Source organism: Lissotriton vulgaris, chromosome 8 (assembly GCF_964263255.1).
Source record: "Lissotriton vulgaris chromosome 8, aLisVul1.2, whole genome shotgun sequence".
Lineage (NCBI taxonomy): Eukaryota > Metazoa > Chordata > Amphibia > Caudata > Salamandridae > Lissotriton > Lissotriton vulgaris.
In genome coordinates, this window is record NC_141696.1 from 31904930 (window position 1) to 31928464 (window position 23535).

The window sequence follows — 23535 nt, forward strand, 5'->3', positions numbered from 1 at the left end:
GGCTGAGGGCTGTACCCCAAGTGCCTCCCTGTCGCCTATGTCAATAGATAGGAGTGGCGTGAGTGACACGCATCCTACATCACATGACCAGTACTGTTGCACAGGGATCCATAGTAAATGGGCACTATCCCGCCCAGCATCTTTCCCTACCTGTCCCGATTATTAATTGCTACTGGGAGCAGGTTCTACACTCCACCTGGGGCCGCTATTGCTGCTGCTTAGTGTACCAACATTTACATCTCCCTCACCTGTCTGAGTTACCAGCTACCAATTTCTCACATCCAATAGGTGTACTGAACCTTATTACGCTGGCCTCACGGGAGCATGCTGCGGGGCCTAGTCTTAATCCCCTTAGGGTAAGAACATGACTATTGCTGCACGCCTGTTGTTGTTTCCTGATGGATGGGTTGCTATTTCGAATGCTTCGGCTGTATACCACAGATATTTCTTAAACACACAATAGAAATTCCCCTATTGTGACATTTGAGTGGTGTATGACATAAAAGGGACGTTGCACCTAAATGCCCGGTTCAATGTGTGTTCCCTTTCACACCACCCCCTTCACTTCTCACAGTGTGGAGCGTGTGTCACAAAAGTCACGCTGCACGATTTGAGCATTGAGTCACTATGTTGCATTTGACTTGAGCTGTTCTTTCTGTTTTTTATAATTTTTGTTCCCCTACCTCTAGGTCGCCTAAATAGAGCAGGACCCCTTGGCCCTTTTGTCCTCCGACCCAGCGAGGTTGTATTTGCTGTCTTCATATAGATTGAGCATTGAGCCCACCTTTTTCTTTGTGTAGTACTTTATTTTTAGGTCCTGACGAATCGCCTCTCGGCGAGAAACATGTTGACCACACTAGGGGGTAGAGTTATTGTTCTGTACACTTTTACGGTCTCTAAACTCCCCTGCCACCCCTTTTAACTAAGGAATCAGCCACGTTATTAAAGTTGCTAGTGGACTGATTACCTTTTTTATCACCTTCACTCACCATTGCACTGACTACACCTTCCTCATCCTCACCCACATCCACCATCGGCAAGGAACTAAAAGAACCCCGTCAAAAGAGTACCCTTGGGGGACTCCGTCGGACATTGCAACGCCGGTCTGACGAGGGGCAGGGAGCCGATGATGACACCGGACACCCTCGAGTAAGGGTGTGTTTCACGCTTATTACCTTGGGTGTGTGAGGCTCTCTAAGTTCCGACTAGGGAACCCTTCTTTGCAGCCACGGTATTTATAATACCAACTCCTCGCTCCACACTGTGAAACGCCCCCTGGGGAACTTTGTACTCTGCTGCTAGCACAAACAATTGTTAAAATTATCAAATCATTTTAGTGCTTTAGTAAGCTAGAAGAGTGACAGAGAATTAGAGAGAAGTCTTTGGAAGTAGTGAATGAGGAAGTCTGCGATTTAGACCCACATGTAGACCTAGTAGACCCAGAAAAGCCAGAAATCATTTTGAATAATGCCCTAAACCCTGACATATAATTTACTTTCAAAAGCCCATTTTGTATTAGAAAAGTACAGAAATAGTTCTAAAGGAACGTGAAAATAAAAGGAAGACTGTTAGAAATACTGGAGCAGCCAGGGCAACTTCTGCATCAAGGTTTCTAGGTATCCTTTATCACAAGTAACAAAAAACACAAATTGTAACAGAAACCAAAAATTGTTGAAATGAGAGAACATATCAACACAGCTTCGTATTCTATTGGCTTGATTTATTGTATGCTGGTCTTTATTCTATCCATTAGGGAGACAGAGGACATTAGGTTCACCACCTAATGAATAGAAGACTGCAATATTTGGAGATCACCACTGGCCCAGCAGTGATCTCTACACCTACAGAGGAACCACCATGATAGCATTTCCTCAGAAGGTACAAAACATTTGGGGGACGGTACCAAAATGTATGTTTTGCAAGAACAAACTGCCAAAGAGGACACACTCTCAGAGGGCCTGATTTACAATAGTTTGACGCACTGCAGCACAACAAGCCTTCCGGCTGTGCTGCTGTGCATCAAAATAAAATGGCAGGATTGCGCAGTATCTACAAGATAAGGTGCATTTCTATCCTTCTCCCTAGTGCCGGTGCTAAGGACAAACTTAAGACAAACTTAAGACAGACTTAAGACAGACTTAAGAAAAAACTTAAGACAAACTTAAGACAAAATCCTAACTTAAGTCTGTCTTAAGTCTGTCTTAGGTCTGTCTTAAGTCTGTCTTAAGTTTGTCTTAAGTCAAACTTAGGCCAAAATCCTAACTTTACTACTACTAAATGCCTTCTGTGAATATCAAAAGTAGTAAGTTAGGATTTAGTCTTAAGTTAGTTCTGTGAATCGGGCCCTACATTACTAACATTTACCTAAATTGGTTAATGAGACTACACCTCCAACTGTTCCGTCACCCAGCTATAAAAACATGTGTTAGCATCACTTGTTGAAAACCATGAGCTGGCAGATGCACATCTGGCCGGGCTCCGAGAACAACCACCCGTCCTTGTCCTATGCTGCGGGGCAAAAGATGTGTGGTACGGGTGGCCACTTACGGGTGTATTACGCCGGACACTGGTGACCTCCGGTGGGATATTTAGCACGGCACTCAGCATCCAGAGTTCACAAAAAGCAGAGCTGATATTAGGTATCTAGATGGGTCGGGACCCTTGATGAAGTAAGTCTCTTATACTTTAACATGGCACACTGCTAACCGGACAAGACCTCCTGTAGCACCAGACCTTGATTACAGGGGTACCGTCCATGCACTTTCCTGCCCTAACAACCAATTTCCAGGCCTGGACATAGTTTGTGGAGTTTTGCTATACAGAACTCTGCAAAGTTACAAAAAAAGTCAGCAAAGTTCCGCGAGTTGCGGCGTGCAGTGCGAACTGCAGTTTTTGCTGGCATTGCTGCCGCTCGGGTAGAAATTCTACCTTAACGGTAGCTCGTGCTCGCCAACTTACCGTTCGCGATCGTGAGCAGGGAAAAAACTCTGCTGCACATTGTGAAGCAGAGTTTTCTACACTCCGCGGGCTCCGCGGAGTGCGGAGTGCAGAAAACTCTGTAAACTCATCAGACGGAGAGAAGTTCATCGCCCAGTCCTAATATTTTGTTTCCCAGCTCTGTCTTTCAGAGTTCGACTACAGGGCCGCCCACTCAAGCCCCCATGGGAACATTTGTCCCACCCACTGTGGGTGAGTGGCATCAGTCATTTCACTACATTTTAATTTGAAAGAGAGATACACCTTCAGGGGCATGCTTGTCTGTCTGTTTTGACCACCACCTAATCCTGCCAAGGCAGCTTAGTGGAATGTTCTGCATGTTGAAGAGCGTTCTCACATCATAGCATGTGTGGCATGTAAACATGAACCATGCGGAGTACAAATTTATTCCAGTTGGTCAAATGCATCGTAATGGTTACAACACGGTGTGTCTGTTTGCAGTTTCCTCACGAAAAAATGTGATCAAACGATAGTGAAGATATGAATATGTATTTATGACTGGATATATGAATTACCTACTGGAGGTCGACAGTAGGTAGTTATAGTTATGACCTAGTTACCATAGGAAAATCTCAAAATTCTATTCCCAATAACGTTGGCGCCGATTGACGAATCTTCGCGAAATTTTCAAAACTAATTCTGTATTGATGGCAGCTCCTATGTTGAAAGTTTGAGGGTGATTCATCAAGGAGGGACGAGAAAAAAGGGAGGTCCCAAAACGTGTTTACTCCATGTTAATTTCCATAGGAAACTTTAGACAAGGCTACAAGTCGAACGGGTGAACGGAATTACCCCAAATTTGGCAGTGAGAAGGATCCTGGTCTAGAAAGCACGCTTTTGTTTATTTGATCTAAATCCGTTCAGTGGTTTTTAAGAAATATCGAAATTTACAGATATCGCTATTTGGGAATTCTGCCATCTGATTGGCTGCGGCGTTACGAGCACAAGCTTGCTGCTGATTGGCTGCGAGCGGTGCGAGCAGTTGCAACTAGGAAGTGTTGGCTGCCATTTTGTGATTCCGTTGAAGTGTGTAAGGAGAAAAAAGGGAGAAAAAGTGGGAAAGAGGAGGGTAGGAGCGCTGTGAGCTCAGTAGGGTGGTTAGGGAGTGCTATAGAGGGAGTGTGAAGTGAAGTATTCACCCCTACCGGTGTGAAAGTGCTGTTTTACCCACTGTGAGATGGTGCTGAGGTGAGGTGCTGGTACACTCCGGGATGAAAGTGTGCATGTAAACCGTGAGCGGTGTGCTGTAAAGTGATGTACCCTGGGCCCTTTAGCATACTGGCCGAAGCAAAGTATTTACCCCTACTGGTGTGAAAGTGCTGTTTTGCCCACTGTGAGATGGTGCGGAGGTGAGGGGCTGGTGAACTCGGTGATGAAAGCATGTGCCTAAACTGTGAGCCGAGTGGTTTGTAGCATCCTGGCAGAAGCAAAGTATTTACCCTTACTAGTGTGGAAGTGGTGTTTTGCCTAGAGTGAGATGGTGTTGAGGTGAGGTACCGGTAAAGTCGGGGATGGAAGCATGTGCTTAAACTGTGAGCTGAGTGCTGTTAACTGATGTGCTGTGGGTGCTGTAGCATACTGGCAAGTGAAGTTTTTATTCCTACCGGTATGAAAGTGCTGTTTTGCTCACTGTGAGATGGTGGTGAGGTGAGGTGCCGGTATACTCGGGGGTGAAAGCGTGTGCCTAAACTGTGAGCTGAGTAGTCTGTAGCATACTGGCAGGAGCGTAGTATTTACCCTTACCGGTGTGAAAGTGCTGTTTTGTCTAGAGTGAGATGGTGCAGAGGTGAGGTACTGCTAAACTTGGGGATGAAACTGTGCGCCTAAACTGTGAGCTGAGTGTTGTAAACTGAGGTGCTCTGGGCGGTGTAGTATACTGGCTGTTGTAGCATATGTGTGCAGGTGGGGTTAGTATGCGTTTAGAGTATAGCGAGAGTGGGAAGCAAACTACTCACTGGTTCCGGTCTGAAGACTCGGGGATGAAACCGTGAGCCTAAGTCGTGAGCTGATTGCTGTAAAGTGATGTGCTGTGGGCGCTGTAGGATATTGGCCACTGTAGCATACCTGTGTAAGTAGTGTTCGTGTGCGCTTATACTATACAGGGAGTGGGAAACGAACTACTCTCCCCTACCGGTCTGAAGACTAGAATGAAGAGGCAGATTTACAAGGCACTTGCATCATGTTTATACCACTTGTGCGGCACGCAACGGAGGTGTAAACGTGGCGCATCGCTGTGACCCATTTACAACGTGACGCATCTAGCAGATGCGTCACGTTGTAAAGCCCTGCGCCACATGTGGGTGTTCCGGCGCAGGGTGGCCATTCCGGGGCAGGTGCGCCTCGCAAAAGTGCCTGCGTGAAATCTACAACATTTCACGCAGGCACTTGTGCGACGCTGCTACGTAAATTCCTTACGCCTGCTTGAAGCAGGCGTAAGGACTGAAGCAGCACGTTAACTATAGGGCACAACCGAGCATTGCTGGAGTCGCGTCGCACTTGCGACTCGACTCCAGCGATGCGCAGCCCTTACGTCATGAGATGCGTCATGCATCTGCCTACCCTTGCGCCACGGCGCACCGCATTGTAAATGCGGCGCATCCGCCATGACGCAAGGGTAGTTTTGCATGACGCATTTGTTCTGGCGCATCCCTGCTGATTTGCAGAGATGTGCTAGAAGTCAAAAATATGCTCCAATGTATTTTAGGAAGCAGGAATAAAGAAATAATCATGAAGAATATAATGCAGAATGTTGCAGTGCCACAGAAGAAAAATGGTGAAATGAGATGTGTCTAAGAAAGTGGCTCTGTGTAATAAAGGGATGGGATTTGAAAATTATATAGAAAATGTCTTTATTTAAGTGTCATAATTGGACCCACTGGTGCAAGAGCTAGAGCATCCAGCTGATGCAAAGTTGAACCACTTTTGCTGTGTTCAAACGTAAGCTCCTGCATCAGTGAATTGCATATTACATGTTACAGTTGCATGAGACATAAACAATAGCTATTACACTTTAATAACTCTACATTATATAAGGAAAATAAAGGTAGGATATTATTACCACATGTATCCTTTAAGAAAAGAAAGAAATAAAAAAGAAATTGCAAAATATAATCATCAAACTTTTTAGGTACCTTAGCAGTGCCTTTTTGTAACAGAAAATGATGAACAGTAGAATAGTCAGCAATCTGTTGTAGAGTAGATTCAATGCGGTGCATGTCAGAATTGGTATTAGTTCTACCCACATTGGAACTTTGAGGATGAATACAAACATTGTGCCTCTGAGAAGCACATTTAGTACCTTTGTAGTCAAATCATACATTATTGTCTTCAGCTGTTTCTGAAAAATATTCTTGTGTAGAGAGCTAAAGCATCATGCTGAGACAAACTCCAACTGCTTCTGCTGTAGTCAAATCGAAGCTCCTGCATCATTGAATTGCACATTATATGTTACAGTTCTATGTGACATACACAATAGCAATTAGACATGAATTAGTACATTGTATAATGAAAATAAAGGTAGTTTACGATTACCACACTGTGCCAACCAGTTTCTAAACAAAGTCATTTTTTTTTCATTTTTATCGTGAGGTTCTGAGCAGAGTCTGAATTTGAGTACATTTGTGTGAAATGGCTTTGTGAATAACAGGCCAGCAGAGAGGCTTGTGTATAAAGAATAGACGTAGGGGCATATTACCAAGCAATAGCGATAATTATCGCTATTGCTTGGTTAGAGACAAAAATTTACCGCTGCGCTGCGGCGATTTTTACCGCAAATAAACTTTGGTATTACCAAGGTTTATCGCAAATGCGATAAAAATCGCCGCAATGCATGAATATCGCTGAAAAGTCAGCGATATTCATGCATTACCGAGCTAATGCTCTTAGCCATGTTATCCACCTCCCATTGGATAACATGGCTAAGAACTGCTCAGGGGCAGGTGTTAGCTTTTGGAGATATTCGCGCTTAGCACGAATATCTCCAAAAGTTGGTAATAGGAGATAGCGATGTTAGCAACTGTTTTCAGTCGCTAACATCTTGGCACGCCCACTTTGCATATCATTAGTGATAAATATCACTGACATGCAAAGTGGGGCCCAAGATGGTCGCTATCTCCTACTAGCTGTCTCTAACTAGTGTTAGCGACAGCTAGGTAATAGGGAAATCATTTTATCTCCGCTTTCTTGGCTTTTAAAGCCAAAAAAGCGGAGATAACCCCCCTTGATAATATGCCCCGTAGTTTCTAAATGGGTGTCAGGTTTAGGCTAATTTAGGAAGTAAATTGCGTATTTGCATAGGCCATACATCACCGATCCCTGGTTAGAGTGGAGACGTAAAGAGCAATAATGAAGATAGAGTTCAAATGTCTGAGTATACTTAGAAAGTTATTATATCAAAGTAGTAGGTTTGAAGTGTATTATAAAAAAAATTAAGGAAAAAGTAAAAAAGGATGGAAAAAAATCCATTCAAGAATAACATGAGTTTCTTGGAGATTCCAGTCAAAGTTCTTCTGCGGCTTGAGATGCGTTCCAAGAGTCTTTTGTTGCCATCGTGTGAGAAAAGCGAACCGATCTAATTCATATCCTCGAAGGGACAGTAATGTTCCTTGAATGTTGGAGAGGCAATTTGAATTGGCAGGCAATCAGTGATGTTGTGAAAGGTTGCACGTTGCAGGAGATCTTTCGCGGCTGCTCAGAAATCCCATTCCATTGCAATTCCTTTTTGGATTGCATTCACCATTTCTCCACTGCCAGAACAATCACATTCATGATTTTCAAGATAATGCATTACCTGCTGGATATCAGGGCCGATTGTTGGGATGTTGGCAAGGCATACATCCATTCGCCAGCCAAATGGGCAAATTTTGCAATCAAACAATGGTTGTACGCATATTGCATTAGTGTAGATAAATGTTATGTTGTAGCCAGCTCGGATAATAAATAGAGTCAGGTAGCCGAAAAGTTTTTCAGTTTTTTTACAGTATTGATGCAGTTTGGCATAAATTCATATTCTGTCAGATATAGTTGTTACCATTGAGAGCAAAGCCATTTCTAGAAGTAGAATTAGTATTAGGATGGCCGCAAAGAGAGCGAGAATTATAGGCACTGTTCCTGTAATTCCAGAGATGATTGAATGAATGTAGTCTGGTATTAACAGAAGAACAGTTTGAAAGCATGTTAGAAGGCTGTAGGAGACCGAGTTAAAAAAGTGTGCCAGACCTTGTGTGTGACATGTGTTGAAAATAGTGGAACAATTCACAAAGTTTAATTGGCGGTTCGTAATTAAAAGGGAGTGTATTTTATTTGAAGTTTGTGATATCTGTAGTCGATAAATTTCTTTTGCAGAAGTGAGGAAGACTGAACAAAAGCGCTTTTAGTTTTGTTTGCTTCTTGAAATCTGTTTTCAAACTAGGAATTGAAGGCCAAGTTGAAATTTGGGAGTTAGTTTGTGTGGGTAGGAATAGACCTTGCCAGAGGAAGTTACTGTGTTTGAAACAGTAAGGGCATGCGGTGTGCCAGCTCACATTCCGTAGGAGTGCATATTATTGAAAAGCAGATAACTGCCGTTAGAAAGCTGTGTGAATGTTGGTCTGGTTGTGGGAGTTGGCATTATTTTAAGAAAGGACGCAAGATTGGGGGCTGTAAGTTTAGAAGCGCCGTGTAGTTGGATATTCTTGGATAGTAAGGAATGACTGCCATTGTGGTAGAACTATTCACCTGTGAGAAAAGCTTCTCTATGCTCTTTAAGACAGCGATATGTAAATGGGAGAAACCACTGCTCATGAATAAACGCTCTACCTTATATAATCACATTTAGCATGACAAACAACATGTGCACCTAGCAGATACAACAACACTACATACTCTGGGAAACGTGGCTAGCTATGTACACAAACTAAACATGGCATGGCACCTCTGCCTCATAATGCAGAATGCAGTGAGTGATGGGAGCAAAGTATGTGCGAAGGTGGCAAATATTTATTGATTATAAAAGTATATAATGCAAAATCTCGAGGGGATGTGCCTGACAGATTTGAGTATGCAGAGCACAGACATGTACATGTCAACATACACTTATGGTCTATGGAGTGTAGTGGACAGTGGACGCAACCAAGATAGTACAGTCACTCGGGAAGATTACGGAATGGTAGCGCATACGTGCCTCTCCCCCTACCCCCCAAAATGTTTAGGGCAGTGGGCCGGCTCAGTGAACGCAAGGGTAGCGTAGGGGTTTGAAGAAGAGGCACGTTTCTGTGGGTGTGGTTCTCTTCCTGATTGGCTAACATGTCTACCAGGTCTGCGCTGCTTACACCGCCACGAGGCTGACGCCCTGAGCGAAGGTGGCTGCGTGAATGATGCTTTCAGCTTGTTGGTGTCTAGAAAGCGTCATGGCCGCTGCAATGCATATATGCCCCAAAGTTCACCTTTCGACTCTGTCGTATGTGAAAGATGGCCCACCGCGTGCCGGCGGAAGCTCCTAGGCCAAGGTCTGTGAGGTTGGAAGGTCCTGAGATTACCGCTTGCTACCGCAACACTGGCACAGAGCACCCAGCCTGAGGTCCAGGAGCGTGGAGCGCTGTGTATATTACTAACACAGTAGTCCGACAGGTACCAACAGTGGAACAGTGTTTTTGATACCATAGTGGGCGATGCTAGAACTGTATCTGAGAGTGGAGAGGAAGGTATTCCCTTCGACCAGGTGCAACCAACTCTAGGTCCCAACAGTGGAACGGTGTCTTGATCCCACAATGGACGATGTCCGATATTACCTGCTGCTTGCTTTTCACAGATCTTCCTCTGTTTAGGTGCATCAGACTCTGTGATTCCGTAGTTAACTCTTGCATATGATTATTGGGCTTGATTGACTGCAGTCACTGGACTACACCGCGGTACGGCAGGTCCAAACAGTGAAACAGGGTCTTAATATTATGAATGAGGATTTCAAAAGTTAAAGTCTGTGATGATTTGTGTGTACCCCTTCCAATCAGGTGCAACCAGCTGTAGGTCCCAACAGTGGAACGGCGTCTTGATCCCACAATGAATGATGTCCGATTTTACCTGCAGGTTGATTTTCACAGAGGTCCTTCTGTTGCGGTGCATTAGACTGTGGGGCATATTATCAAGGGGGTTTATCTCAGCTTTTTTGGCTTTAAAAGCCAAGAAAGCGGAGATAAAATTATCTCCCTATTACCTAGCTGTCGCTAACACCAGTTAGCGACAGCTAGTAGGAGATAGCGACCATCTTGGGCCCCGCTTTGCATGTCAGTGATATTTATCACTAATGACATGCAAAGTGGGCGTGCCAAGATGTTAGCGACTGAAAACAGTCGCTAACATCGCTATCTCCTATTACCAACTTTTGGAGATATTCGCGCTAAGCGTGAATATCTCCAAAAGCTAACACCTGCCCTGAGCAGTTCTTAGCCATGTTATCCAATGGGAGGTGGATAACATGGCTAAGAGCATTAGCTCGGTAATGCATGAATATCGCTGACCTTTCAGCGATATTCATGCATTTCAGCCGATTTTATCGCTTAGGAGATATTCCTTGATAATAGCAAGGTTACTAAGCGATAAACATCGCCGCAGCTCTGCGACAAACAAATCGCCGCTAAACCAACATAGCGATAATTATCGCTAGTTGTTGGTAATATGCCCCTTTGTGCTTCCGTAGGTAACTGTTGCCCATGATTAATGCGCATGGTTTACTGCAGTCGCTGGACTACACTGTGGTACAGCAGGTCCACTCCGAACAGTGAAATGAGGTCCTAAATTTATGATTGACGATGTCAGAAGTTAAAGTCTGTGATGATTTTGGTGTACCCCCTCCGATAAGGTGCTGCCAACTCTAGGTCCCAACAGTGGAACAGTGTCTTGATCCCACAGTGGATGATGTTAGAACTGCATCTGAGAGTGGGGATTTAGGTACTCCCTTCGACCAGCTGCAACCAACTCTGGGTCCCAACAGTGGAACGGTGTCTTGATCCCACAATGGATGATGTTAGAACTGCATCTGAAAGTGGAGATGAAGGTACTCCCTTTGACCAGGTGCAACCAACTCTAGGTCCCAACAGTGTAACGGTGTCTTGATCCCACAATGGACAATGTCCGATATAACATGCAGGTGAATTTGCACAGAGGTCCTTCTGTTGAGGTGCACTAGACTTCGTGCTTCCATAGTTAGGATCCTACTATGGACGATGTGCGAAATAACGTGCAGGTGAATTTTCACAGAGGTCCTTCTGTTGAGGTCCATCAGACTTTGTGCTTCTGTAGTTAACTGCTGCACATGATTAATGGCCTTGTTTGACTGTAGTTGATGGATTACACCGCGGTAGAGCAGGTCCGAACAGTGAAACAGGGTTGTGATTCTTTGATTGAGGTTGTCAGAAGTTACAGTATGTGATAATTTCTGGTACCCCCTCCGATGAGGTGCATAAAACAGTGGAAGATGTCTGATATTACTTGCTGCATGGTGTTATGGTCCCCTTGGGAGCCAAAAATCTCCACAATACTTACCCAAGGCGAGAAAACCTGTTTTGTTCCGCATGCTGGGAGGATTTACACAAACAAAAAATCATGGGGGAAGGATCACTTGTCCTGCATAACCAGGGAATGCAGGTAGGTACGTGGTGTCTCACAAATTAAAAGACCCTCATGCATGTGTATTCTGGATGTTCGTAGCGGTATATGTTGTCTCCCCGCTTTTATACACGTGTGCATAATCCTTGGATCAGTGTTTATGCACCCTCCGCCTGGAGGATTTACCCTTGGTTAAAAACAGTAGTGATCGTGAATAGTGAGGTGCTAGGGAAGTGAGTTAAAATACCCGGACAGCCAGATACATGCCTTTATTGGGTCTGGATTCGGGTCGCCCAAGAAAGGGAGGGCGGTTGACCATGTCATGAATGATGTAATATGTGATGTCATCAGCAATTAATTGAGGGGGTTATTTTATGCTGATAGGAGGTCTGCCACTTTGTCACAAGGATGTTGTCATCAGTGATGTCATTTGAGATGTCATCAGTGATGTCATGAGTGATGTCACTGACCATGTCATGAGTGATGTAATATGTGACGTCATCAGCAGTGCATTGCACGCGCAAGTTATAGTGAGTCCAACTAACTATAACGTGGGAAGTTCAATGGTTTTATGCGAGTAAAATTTCCACCTAACTATAACTGGTGTGAAACCTATGGTTTTTTCAGTGAATTTAATAGTTTTTTTAAATGCTAATTCCTAACTATAACTGGTGTGAAACCTATGGTTTTTTCAGTGAATTTCATAGGTTTTTTAAATGCTAATTCCTAACTATAACTGGTGTGAAACCAATGGTTTTTTCAGTGAATATATATATATGTACATTTTGTGACAAACTCTACCCACTGTGGCATGCAGGTTTGCATGCATAAATTGGACCATTTGATAGAGATGACATATTATGAGCACTTCTCATATGTTCTAAATGTATGTATGCTTGATATACTATTTGATATGTATTATATATGCAAATCTTCTGTTACAGCTTATTTCCAACAACGACAAGTATTATTATTAGAAAACTGGTGCATGCTAATTGCATGTCCACTACTACCACTAAAAACCACATTTTAAACATGTCAAGGGAGAGTGACCTCTTTACTTACCCACCCTGACGAAAACCCAGGACCGTATATTGGCCAGTGAAACAGGGCTGAAACAGGGGTTATGGGGTCAAAGGACCATCAGATCCGTGCACCCTCATAGTGTTTTATTGTTTCCCTTCCCACCCCCCACTGATAAAGGATTTCTTTGGTGTGGGTGAGGAATTTTATCTTAAAGTTACACCCTCTTTAAAAATCTCTTCATAAGAGCTCCCCGAAATAAGGTTGAGCACACCCTGACCTTTAGGAGTCAGGGTGAACTTGATTATGAAGCATGACACTATGAGAGTGGTTGAGAGTTATGCAGAGAAAAGAGATTATTTCCCCTTCCCACCCCAATAGAGTTGGCGTATCTCCATGGGGTGTTATTTGAGTTAATCTATCTTTCAAGGAGATGTTTACTGCTCCAGAAGGGCTTCCTTTTTATTTGACAGAAAGAAAAGACATCAAACCATCTGACCTGTATAGGGTAGGCAATGTGATGCCCTGGCACCGAGAGCCAGCATGCCATCAGGCCAATGGAGTAAGCTTTCAATCAACATATCCACTGGAGGCACCATTGAACGAAAGCTGATTGTCTGACAAATTTTAAATAGAAGAGGCAGACCAAGAGTTTGGCACACAGGTCCCTGACCACCAAACTGTAAATCAGGCTGTAAGTCAATAGAATGTTGAATGGGTTCCTTATTCAAACAGGAGAATTATAAAACTCCGAAAAAAAGAAAATGAGAACTCATTGCCTTCTGCCATACATGTGAATATTAGTAAGAGAACCTCACGGTCAATTAAATATGACATCTAAGAACTCTACCTCAAATATCGCCTGAGTACCTCTGATACACAATCCAACTTTATGCAATTGGAAATGTCCTTCCAGCATTATGTCTCCACAAAACACTATTTACTGTCTGATTTGTACTCAGTATTTATTCGGCTTCAATTAAAAAGTGTGCACTTTATAAAGTATGTACTTTATAAATACTGGTATGATGTAAAATTATTAAACAAAATTGAGAAGTTTGGAGATGGAGAATTGTCAAACAATGGTCTTCATTTGTAGAATTTTCTTAGAGCTTCACTCTACAAAGATGTAGCCGCTCAGCATTTAAATTTCTTAAGAAGTGCAATCTATTCTCTAATGTGCAGAATCTGTGATGTGTAGGTTTTGTTGTTTATTTCATAACATCTGTTACAGATTAGGTGTTCTGTGGCATGAATTATATAACTCTCCAGAACAGTTCTAATCAATACTCTCATTTCTTTTTCAGACATGACAAACTGCATAAAATGTCTTGAACACCAATGGTCCAATGAGAGACGTGATACATGTCTTAAAAAAGTCATGGAATTTTTAAGGTTTGAAGAACCCCTTGGTCTAACACTTGCCATCTCTTCGACTGCCATGGTCTCAATTACTGTTTTTGTTTTGATTCTCTTTGTCAAGTTCAAAGACACTCCCATCATAAAAGCCAATAATCGTGGCCTCAGTTACCTGCTCCTTGTGGCCCTCATGTTCTGCTTTCTCTGCTCTTTCGTATTCATTGGCCGTCCCATGACGCTCACTTGCATGCTTCGTCAAACTACATTTGGTATAATTTTTTCCATAAGTGTGTCCTCTGTTCTCGCAAAAACAATTATTGTTTGTCTTGCATTTGTGGCAACACATCCAGGCAGCTCTGCAATGAAATGGCTGGGGCTAAAGACTCCCAGCTGTATAGTGTTTGTCTGCTCATCAATACAAATTGTACTTTGTACTCAGTGGCTAGTCATTTCCCCTCCATTTCCAGAGCTAATTACAACAATTCAAAATGATAAAATAATTATTGAATGTAACGAAGGAAACACAATCTTCTTCTACTGCATGCTGGGATACATGGGCCTCCTGGCCACAGTTAGCTTTGTAGTTGCCTTTCTCTCAAGGAATCTCCCTGGAAGCTTCAACGAGGCCAAGCTGATCACCTTCAGTATGCTGGTGTTTGTCAGTGTCTGGATCTCCTTCATCCCAGCATACCTGAGCACACAGGGGAAGTACATGGTGGCCGTGGAGGTGTTTGCCATCCTGAGCTCCAGTGCTGGACTGCTGGGGTGTATATTCTTTCCAAAGTGTTATATAATTCTTCTAAAGCCAGAGAGGAACAAAAGGGAATGTGTAGGCAGAAAAACACATTTTAATAACAAAGACAATGAAGTGGGATGACCTTAGATAACTGTAGCTTCATTGTACATTGACAATTAATATGGGCCTGCAAAATCTTGTAGCTGAGAAAGTGTTGTATAAATTGGTATGCCTATTGCAATACACATATAAAGATGAACAGCATTGTAAAGTTTTATAAACATTATCTGTTGTTATTCAGCCCTGCAGTTAAATTGCATAGCATTGTATTTGAAGTGAGAGTGAAAGTCTGTTCATACTTTTATAATACCTTAAGAGCAAAATGGAAGATTCTGCCTATCATGTGGTGTTGTCACAATATGATATAAACTTTTGAAAGAGAGTGCAGCTCCAGAATACTGGGGCATATTATCAAGAACGGAGTTAAGATTATCGCCTCTTTAGCGGCAGGAAACTGGTGGTAAAGAAGCGATAATGGGCTTGATAATAGGCCCTTGTGAATTCCCATTGAAGCCCATCTAAACACCAGAACATGGGCCTCTATGGGAATTCACAAGGGCATAATATCAAGCCTATTATCGCCGCTTTAGCTGCAGTTTCCTGCCACTAAAGCGGTGATAATTTTAACGCTGTTTCTTGATAATATGCCCCTTTATTCTTTGTTTGCTAGTCTCTCATAGAGAGGGCAGCTAGCATGCGACATGCAAAGAATTCAACATTCTCATAAATACAGGACCATTTAATAAAAACAGAGAGAAGAGTATCATTGATTTATTATTCATTTACTTTCAATAGATATTCCTGCACCCCTGGTAAACTATATAACAGCAATCCATCAGCTATACCTGGGGCATCTCTCTGTATCACAGGGGCTCCTGATACTCAGTTTTCGAAATATATTTTGGCCTCAAGTCATATGACAGATCTTTTACAGACCGATTTACTGTTTTTAGAGATTCACATCTAATCCAGAAGTATGATGGATTATTTATCCATGTTCAAGTTCAACTTTTCTTTTAACACTTCCTTCATATTTGACGTTTTGGGGAAGTATGACAGAGTAACAACAGCGTGGCCAGTCTCACTGCTCATGACTCCTAACATGCTTTCTGTGAGCTCCCAGAATTCTGTATTGGTCTACAGGTCTAACAACATCTATCTGTTGACCATCATCCACATTCTAAAGCCTTTGTCATCTGAGAGCCCAGGGAGAACAGTATGGAATGAATCGACTGCTGCTTCACACCATACCTTGAAACAAAAAGAGGATTTTGTGATAACAGAATCTTTAATACCTATCTTTGTGATTTCACAGCTTGTGGGAAACATGTTCTTTAAAAGGATTCAATAAACCTGGGCAAAAAATTGAGGTTAGACCATTATTGATGTTCTAGTTTAATTCATGTAACTGAGCACGGTTGACATTGCAATATTGCCTTAATTTAATTATACTGAATGCAATTTAAAGCAAAGAAACACTTGTAGTATTAGTCCACATAGAACTAGGATGAACATGTACATTTAGCAGTTCTGATGATCCTAAATTCCCCTGGATTCATTCAAGTAAAGGACACAAATAATGATCAGTGAAATGCTCCATAAAATGAAGGAAGAACATTTTCACATGAACTGATTACTTTTGTCCTAGAAGCAAATCACACATTTGAGTGTCTATACACTAGTGCTGCTGGTAAATAAAGAGCACTGTACGTGCACAGATACCAGTAGCATAAAGAATAAGAATGCAACCAAAAGCAAAAGACACCAAGGAAACTGAAGATTGTTGAATGATGTCATGGTAAAATTCAGTAGAAGCAGGACCATGGTATAGTCATAAGGTAGCAGAAAGGATTGTTGTTGAAAGCGTTATCTAGTTGTCACTAAGAACTAATAAGGAGACACATAGATTCTGGGAATTGGTGGTTAAGCTGTCTTGCAATGCTTGCAACTTAGTATTTACAATTGTGACGCTGTGCCAAGCAACCAGCATAGAGAAGCTCTATGTTATACTGAAGAAGAATTTGTAGGTGGGGAATTCATTAGAAATTAAAGAGTACAGTAGAGATTTGTAATGCAGAACATCACCCCACCACCGTTCTTTATGTCAACTGCTATAAACCACCGTTAAAACTGAATACGTGGAAAAAGGTATTACAACCATGCCAATGTATTCGGACCCAACCTGGGGCTAGAAATGAAGGTAGAATTTTTACAAATACAGTAAAAAGAGGCAGAAGGAGGAACTAAAAGACTAGGTCAGCCTCCAGGGACGCAACATGAAAGTAGGAACCCAATTTACTGGGTTCAGAGACCTAGCTTGTGATGTGGTCACTGATCAAATTTTGTCAGTAAAGACCAATAAGAAAGAAAAATTTCTTTCTAGTGTCCCCTCACTCATCGGAGTTTCCCCACGGTGACATGCTTCATCATTGGGGCCATCCCAGTTGTCTACGAAAAGGGGCGTGCTACGACTTGCGAACTACGTCGGAGCACTTGGTTGTGAAGGACTATGTGTGGTGCAAGTGAGATTGTGGTGGAGTGGGTGTGAGTGATTTAAAAATACCGTGCTAGTGGGCCTCAACAAATTTATTTTGCTCCTAGGTTGGTACATTAAAATTGGGTGTGACACTGCATTTTAAACTATAATGAGGATTAAATCAGTGTTTGGTCGACATGTTTCAAGCTTCCCCTAGATTTTCTTCAGGACCATACAGGGACCAGCCCCATATTTGTCACTCCTATAAGCCCCTAATTGGGGTATATGTATATATTAAATTAAATAAACAACATGTAACGCTGCTGAATCTAAAACATGCGTATCATACATATGTTTGTACTGTTTTGCTGTTTCTGTAAAGATAATGACACATGGTTAGTGACAAAAACCCCTTCTAAAAGAGAATGGGGGTTGCACATTTTACCTTCATGCCGCATTTCTGAGTATATGGTGTTTGGTTTGCCCCATATTGGTGAATGCAGACTTTCAGGTCCAGTGCGTAATTCATAAAATATGAAAGTGTAAAAAGTGATTGTGAATTCACACATATAAACAACACAGGACTTAATGTGACTAAGGACGATTGACACACAAAACATAGATATCGTTATGAGAAAACTGCATATTTACATGTTTTTGTGCCTATTAGCACTTCATGGTCTCTGGTTATGGAAACATTGCTGCCGTTTGGGAAATCAAGATGAGAACATCGATTAACCAGCGTCTACTTAGCTCTCGTAGAAAATGTCGAGGTGAGTCAGAATATCGGGACCCTTACGTCGTAAAGGAAAGAAAGGTACTTACTTCCTTGGCAGTAAAACCGCATCAAAATACCTAATCATTATCCCTCCGGACCGCATCTTGACGCAGGTTCGGCGAGGGATGTTTTTTAACTGATGGCATTTCCGGGTCTGCAAACCCAGCGCTGGACTGTGTGTTGTTCGCGGCCATATTGGGAGTATGTAATCTACGTGTACAATAAAGTTGTTGAAAAAACAATATTGTGTTTTCTCCTCATTGCTTTGCAATTATTTTCAACCGCTATCCGAATTCTCAACACATTCTGAGCATTGTTGGCAGCAAATGGCCATTTTTGTGCGTTGAATAACGTAAAGGATTGTTTTATTAATTCGTTTTCGCTGATTTAAAAAAAGGTTCGATGTCTAGTATGTGCAGAAAAAAGAGAACTCCCTTTAGATGATTAATAGTTGGGTTATTTTGGCATCTGAACCGGGTTATAAAAACAAAGACAAAAAAGGCAGCTGGGTATATTGTAAATATATATTTGATAAGAGGAGTCACTGTTTAGCGCGGCCATCTTGATGTCTAATTGGCCCTTACTTAGAGGTGCGAGGAAGTTTTTTTGGACTGCCACGAAACATACCGCTTAGTATGTTGGTGCTGTGCTTGTCCATTGCATCATATTACGGGTTCTGTTCTGCTCTAGCACAAACTCTGGTCTCCAACCGGTCGATCGCGAGCTACCGGTAGCTCGTTGAGGTCCTGTGAGTAGCTCTCTCCAGCATTTTGATTTTGTAACCCTTTATTTCCTTTTAACGTTTTTGGCGTTTTTTGAATAGCTGTTTCCGCCCTCACCCAAACCAACTGCTCCGATAGGCTTAACTGAGCTTAGCTGGGGGGTAGGAGGCGGGCTGAAGAGGATGGCGTTGTTCATCATCCGAGTCATCACTACGCCAGCTGCCTTTCGCTGCTTGGCACCGTGATTTTAATCTGCATGACATGTGCCGGTGCAGAAAGAGGCCGGAAATCTTGATAGCATGGCAGTGGTGTGGCGCAGGCAGTACTGACCCGCTAACCCACGTAACCTTGCACCACCTGCCTTTTCCAGCCTGGCTCTGAATCTCTGATCTGCGTAGAAAGCAACAGATCCATCGGTAAGCCACGTCGTGAAATAGTTGTAGTTGCTTCATTAGTTGTGAGCAGTGGCAGCAGGGGAAAATAACAAAAGCAGTCTGCTTGGCCTCAAAGGGTATTTCCCCCTGCTTGGCGTCCTCTTGCCCCGTGATTCTTACACTCATGACATGAACTGTTAAAATGAATTTGCATCAGGTATTGGCAGCAATTGAGCAACATAAATATGTATTTACATATTAGAGAAGACCATTATTCATGTATTCCCGGCAGCAGGGGACAGAAACTTCCTAACTAGCGCCTTCTACAAATAGTTTGGCAAACCAGCACTTTTACATCTAGGGGCCTTTTGTATGGGATTTGGGACTTCCCTCGACCAGATGTGCTTTGGTTGTGTATTCTTGGCAAGAGGCTTGCTAAGTGCCTGATCTAGTATCAGTGTCTGCTGGTCAATGTGAAAGTGAAATAAGTTAGATCATTGTAAACATGTGTAGTGTGTTGTGTGCACGGATGGGTGTAACCCTTTGAGTTCAAGCGGGTAGTCATTGTCCATGGTGCTTCCTCTGCTAGTTGTTTTCGATACCATATTGCTAGTCGGGCAGTTAGCGCGTATGTGATATGTTTCGCCTGCCGGGGTCATATATTTAGGTAACTTTATTTGAATGGTTCTCAGATGGATGTCGGTGAGAAGAGAGAAAAGTACTTTTCAGCAGGTCAGCTGGCAGTACTGTGATGAGTGTGGCTTCAGTGCTTGGTTGCATGGCGAGGGTGTAAAGGGGTTTGTTTTTGAAAGGGGAATTCATGAATACATTGCAGAGAATGGTGTCATGATACCTTATCAGACTGAGTCCACCATTAGTCGCCCAGGTAATGGTTTGCTCTCAAAACTGAATTTTAGCTTGGCATATGAACAGTAGTGGGCTCCTGCGCAGTGCACACTCTGGATTATGTTATGTTATGTTAGTAGTTTTTATAAGGCGCGCAGCTGCCCCAGCCAAGGGGCGTCCCGGCGCCTGATCAGGTACCACAACACAACAAATCGATGCTGGGAAGGAGAGGAAGGAATCAGTCAGCGATTGGGAACAAAAACGTTTTTATGGCGCGCCTAAAGGAAGTAAGGCTGTTCAAGGCTCGAATATGGACAGGGAGAGAATTCCATAATCCTGCAGCTAATACTCGAAAGGAGCGACCTCCCATCCTACTCAGTCTAAACCGTGTATTGACCGCCAGATGGAGAAATTCCGATCTAAGAGACCGCGTAGCAACATAGGAGGAAACACGCTTAGCGAGGGCTGGAGGAGAGGAAAGCTTCAAGATTTTAAATGTCAGGCAGAGAGCCTTAAATTTAATTCTCTGTCTGACCGGCAGCCAGTGGAGAGAGGTCAAAACTGCAGAGACAGAGCACTGTCTAGGAAGGCCAACGATGGCTCGCGCCGCGGCATTCTGCACCCTTTGCAATCTAGTAGTCTCCGCCTGATTCACTCCGAGCAGCAGCGCACTCCCATAGTCCAGCCGAGAAAGAATGGAGGCTTGGACCACAAGTTGCCGAGTAGGGGGGTCGAAGAATTTGAGGACCGGTCTCAGCCCTCGCAGAATACCATAACAGGTAGCTGCAACCTTCTTCGTGTGGCTGGTGACGGAGAGTGTAGGATCCAGCCAGACCCCCAAGTTCTTAACTTCGGCAGCTGGGATGGGAGTCACCCCCAATTCTGGAGGCCACCACTGGTCTCCCCAGAGCTCCGCCTGCTTTCCTAAGATCAGGACCTCGTTTTTTTTGGCATTTAACTGCAGACAGTTAGTTCGCATCCAATTTGCCACGGCTATGAGTCCTGCACGGAATCTGGGAGCGTTCACCTCGGGATCACCGCTGAGTGTCACCGCCAGCTGCGTGTCGTCGGCATACGATGTCATGGTTAGGCCACATTGTCTGACGACTGCAGCCAGCGGTTTCACATATAGGTTGAACAAAGTGGGGCTCAACGCAGAGCCCTGCGGAACCCCCAGCCCCAGTGGATGGAAAGAGGACTGACAAGGTGGAATAGCCACTTTAAAAAACCGGTCCGAGAAGAAAGAGCGAAACCATTGGAGAGCAGTCCCCTCAATCAGAATGTCGTGAGACACCGTGTCAAACGCGGCACTCAAATCTAACAGGAGGAGCGCCGCTGTCTGCCCAGCATCCAGCACCGTTCGCAAGTGCTCGGTCATAAAGAGCAGTGCAGTTTCGGTGCTGTGTTGTGCACGAAAACCATTCTGGCTCTGGTCTAGAATGTTATTTCGAGAAAGGTGGGCGGACAAGATGGAGTTCACGTGTGCCTCAGTGACCTTGGCGGTCCAGGGCAGGAGGGAGATGGGACGGTAGTTTTCTGGTAGTAGGGGGTCAAAGTTAGGCTTCTTTAAAATTGGGCTGACCACTGCCTGCTTCCAGGAAGAAGGGACCACACCCGATGTGAGCGATAGATTGATCAGATCCAGTATAGGCTCACGACATAGGGGAGGGAGAAGTCTGAATAAATCTGGCTTCAGCGGATCTAATTGAGAACCGGATTTAATTTTGAGGCTCAGAGTATCGAAGACCTCGTCAGAGCAGAACAGTGGGAGGCGCATGATCCAATGTCACCCCAGTGATATGTGATAAAAAAATATATCATCAGGTATCATGCTCCAATAATTGTCTGGTAGGCTTCATCTGGCATGCAAATATGAGGCCCTTGCAATTATTGGTCGCCTGTGGCATCTAAGTCCGGCACGTGACTGGCAGTGTAACAGCTCTTCTCCCTGAGTGCACTAGAATCTCGCACGCACAGCCATATGCTGTGTCAGGTAGGCACTTTCATCTGTGGAGCTAAGGGGCTCTTGGGGGGCCAGCAGCAGGTTTGGGCGTCATGGCAAAAGAGACACATATACAGCCCCAGCCTCACCCACAGCCCCAGTTGCGGTCAGGCCTCTGAGACCATGCACCTCCAAGTCACCAAGCAGAACAGAGCTAATGCAGAACCACCAGATCACCATCCCCAGGCACCACTAGCAGCAAGTTTCAATCACAAGGAATCTGCTAAACCTCACAGTGTGTACAAACTGATTGGTTGAGCACTTCTTTCATGCAGCCATCATAGGTTAGCTCCAGATTCTGCCACCATTTATGGATGTTTTTTAAAAGGTCCACATATTTTGTGTACCAGCACAGAATTTGTCAGATGTAATGGAAAGAAAACAGTCACTTGTCAAAAAAAAAATTATTTTCACTTTTCAAGTGACGATCAATAATTGCTGAACTGATTTTTTCATTTTGCCGTCCACGGGGAATCAGTTCACTGCAGTACATGTTCAAATCAAAATATGGTCTCTGAATAAATTTGGCTTAAAGTCAATGAAGCTGGGTATGAGGGGACCCTCGTAAAAATGTGCCAGTTGCTTGACATTTAGTAGCTCAAAATGATTTTCACTGATAAGAAGTAGCTTTCACTACAGAAAAGGTTGGAGACCCCTGCTCTATTGCAAGCAGTAGGCCATTGTTTGTAAAATATGTCAAATGCGCATTCACTTTGTTTGACTGCTTTTGAATCCTTATGCATAAATTCATTAGTCCTCTTCTGTTCAAGGTAAGAAATGTTTGATTTTTACCCAACTTTTTGGTATTACCGAGAGAGTAAGCTTGGTCAGTACTCATTGTCAGGTGAACACAGTCAAAAGGTTACATGAGATCCATAGGAGGTCCTGTATCAGTTGTACCACACCACTCTGGTTAGTTGCTGAATGCACCCCAAGGGATGTCGTCGTTGAGCCCCTGTGTGTCAGTACGTAGTTTGAAAACCCATCTTTGTTCTTGTTCAAGGTTTTCTTTGTTTTTGACACATTCCAAGACTACCCACGTGATATCGTTTGGTGTATAGTTTTTCTCAATTAAATTGTTTGTCATGCGAGTGGTAGCACGTTTACAGGGATGTTGCTCCTATGTTCCACTATGCAGGTACTGACCTTTCTGGCGGTCATACCTACATAGTGTAGGTTGCAAACACAGGTGATCAAGTAGATCACCCCGCATGTATTGCAATTTGAAAAATTCTGTAACTCCCATCTGGTGTTATTGTTGAAAATGACAGATTTTGTGATAGTGGTGAAATGGCACATACTGCAATTATTGCAAGGATAGTGTCCAGTTCGTAGTGGGTGTAGCCTTATAGTGGAATTGGTCGGTGGAGTCGGGTATATACTAGATAATCTCTGAGGTTCTTTCCCCGGTGATGACTGAACATGGGCATCGGTATGTTTAATCCACCCGTATTGATCATTGGCCAATGCTTCTTTACTATTTTTGTTACATTGTCATATACGTGGTTGAAAGTAGTGATGCAAATGGGTCTTTTGTTTTCCGTTGGGGTTCTCAGTTTGGGTTCCAGCAAGGCGGCCCTGT

At 43.5% G+C, this 23535-nt stretch overlaps 1 protein-coding gene across 1 annotated transcript in view; it reads left to right on the top strand.

The window, feature by feature from the left end:
• Positions 1 to 14836, top strand: part of LOC147693312 (extracellular calcium-sensing receptor-like) — a 53665-nt gene extending 38829 nt beyond the window's left edge. The window contains exon 4 of the mRNA XM_086935923.1: positions 13908 to 14836. Within this exon, the coding sequence (XP_086792049.1) occupies positions 13908 to 14836 (929 nt within the window). The remainder of the gene's footprint in view (positions 1 to 13907) is intronic.
• The last annotated feature ends 8699 nt before the right edge of the window (positions 14837 to 23535 follow it).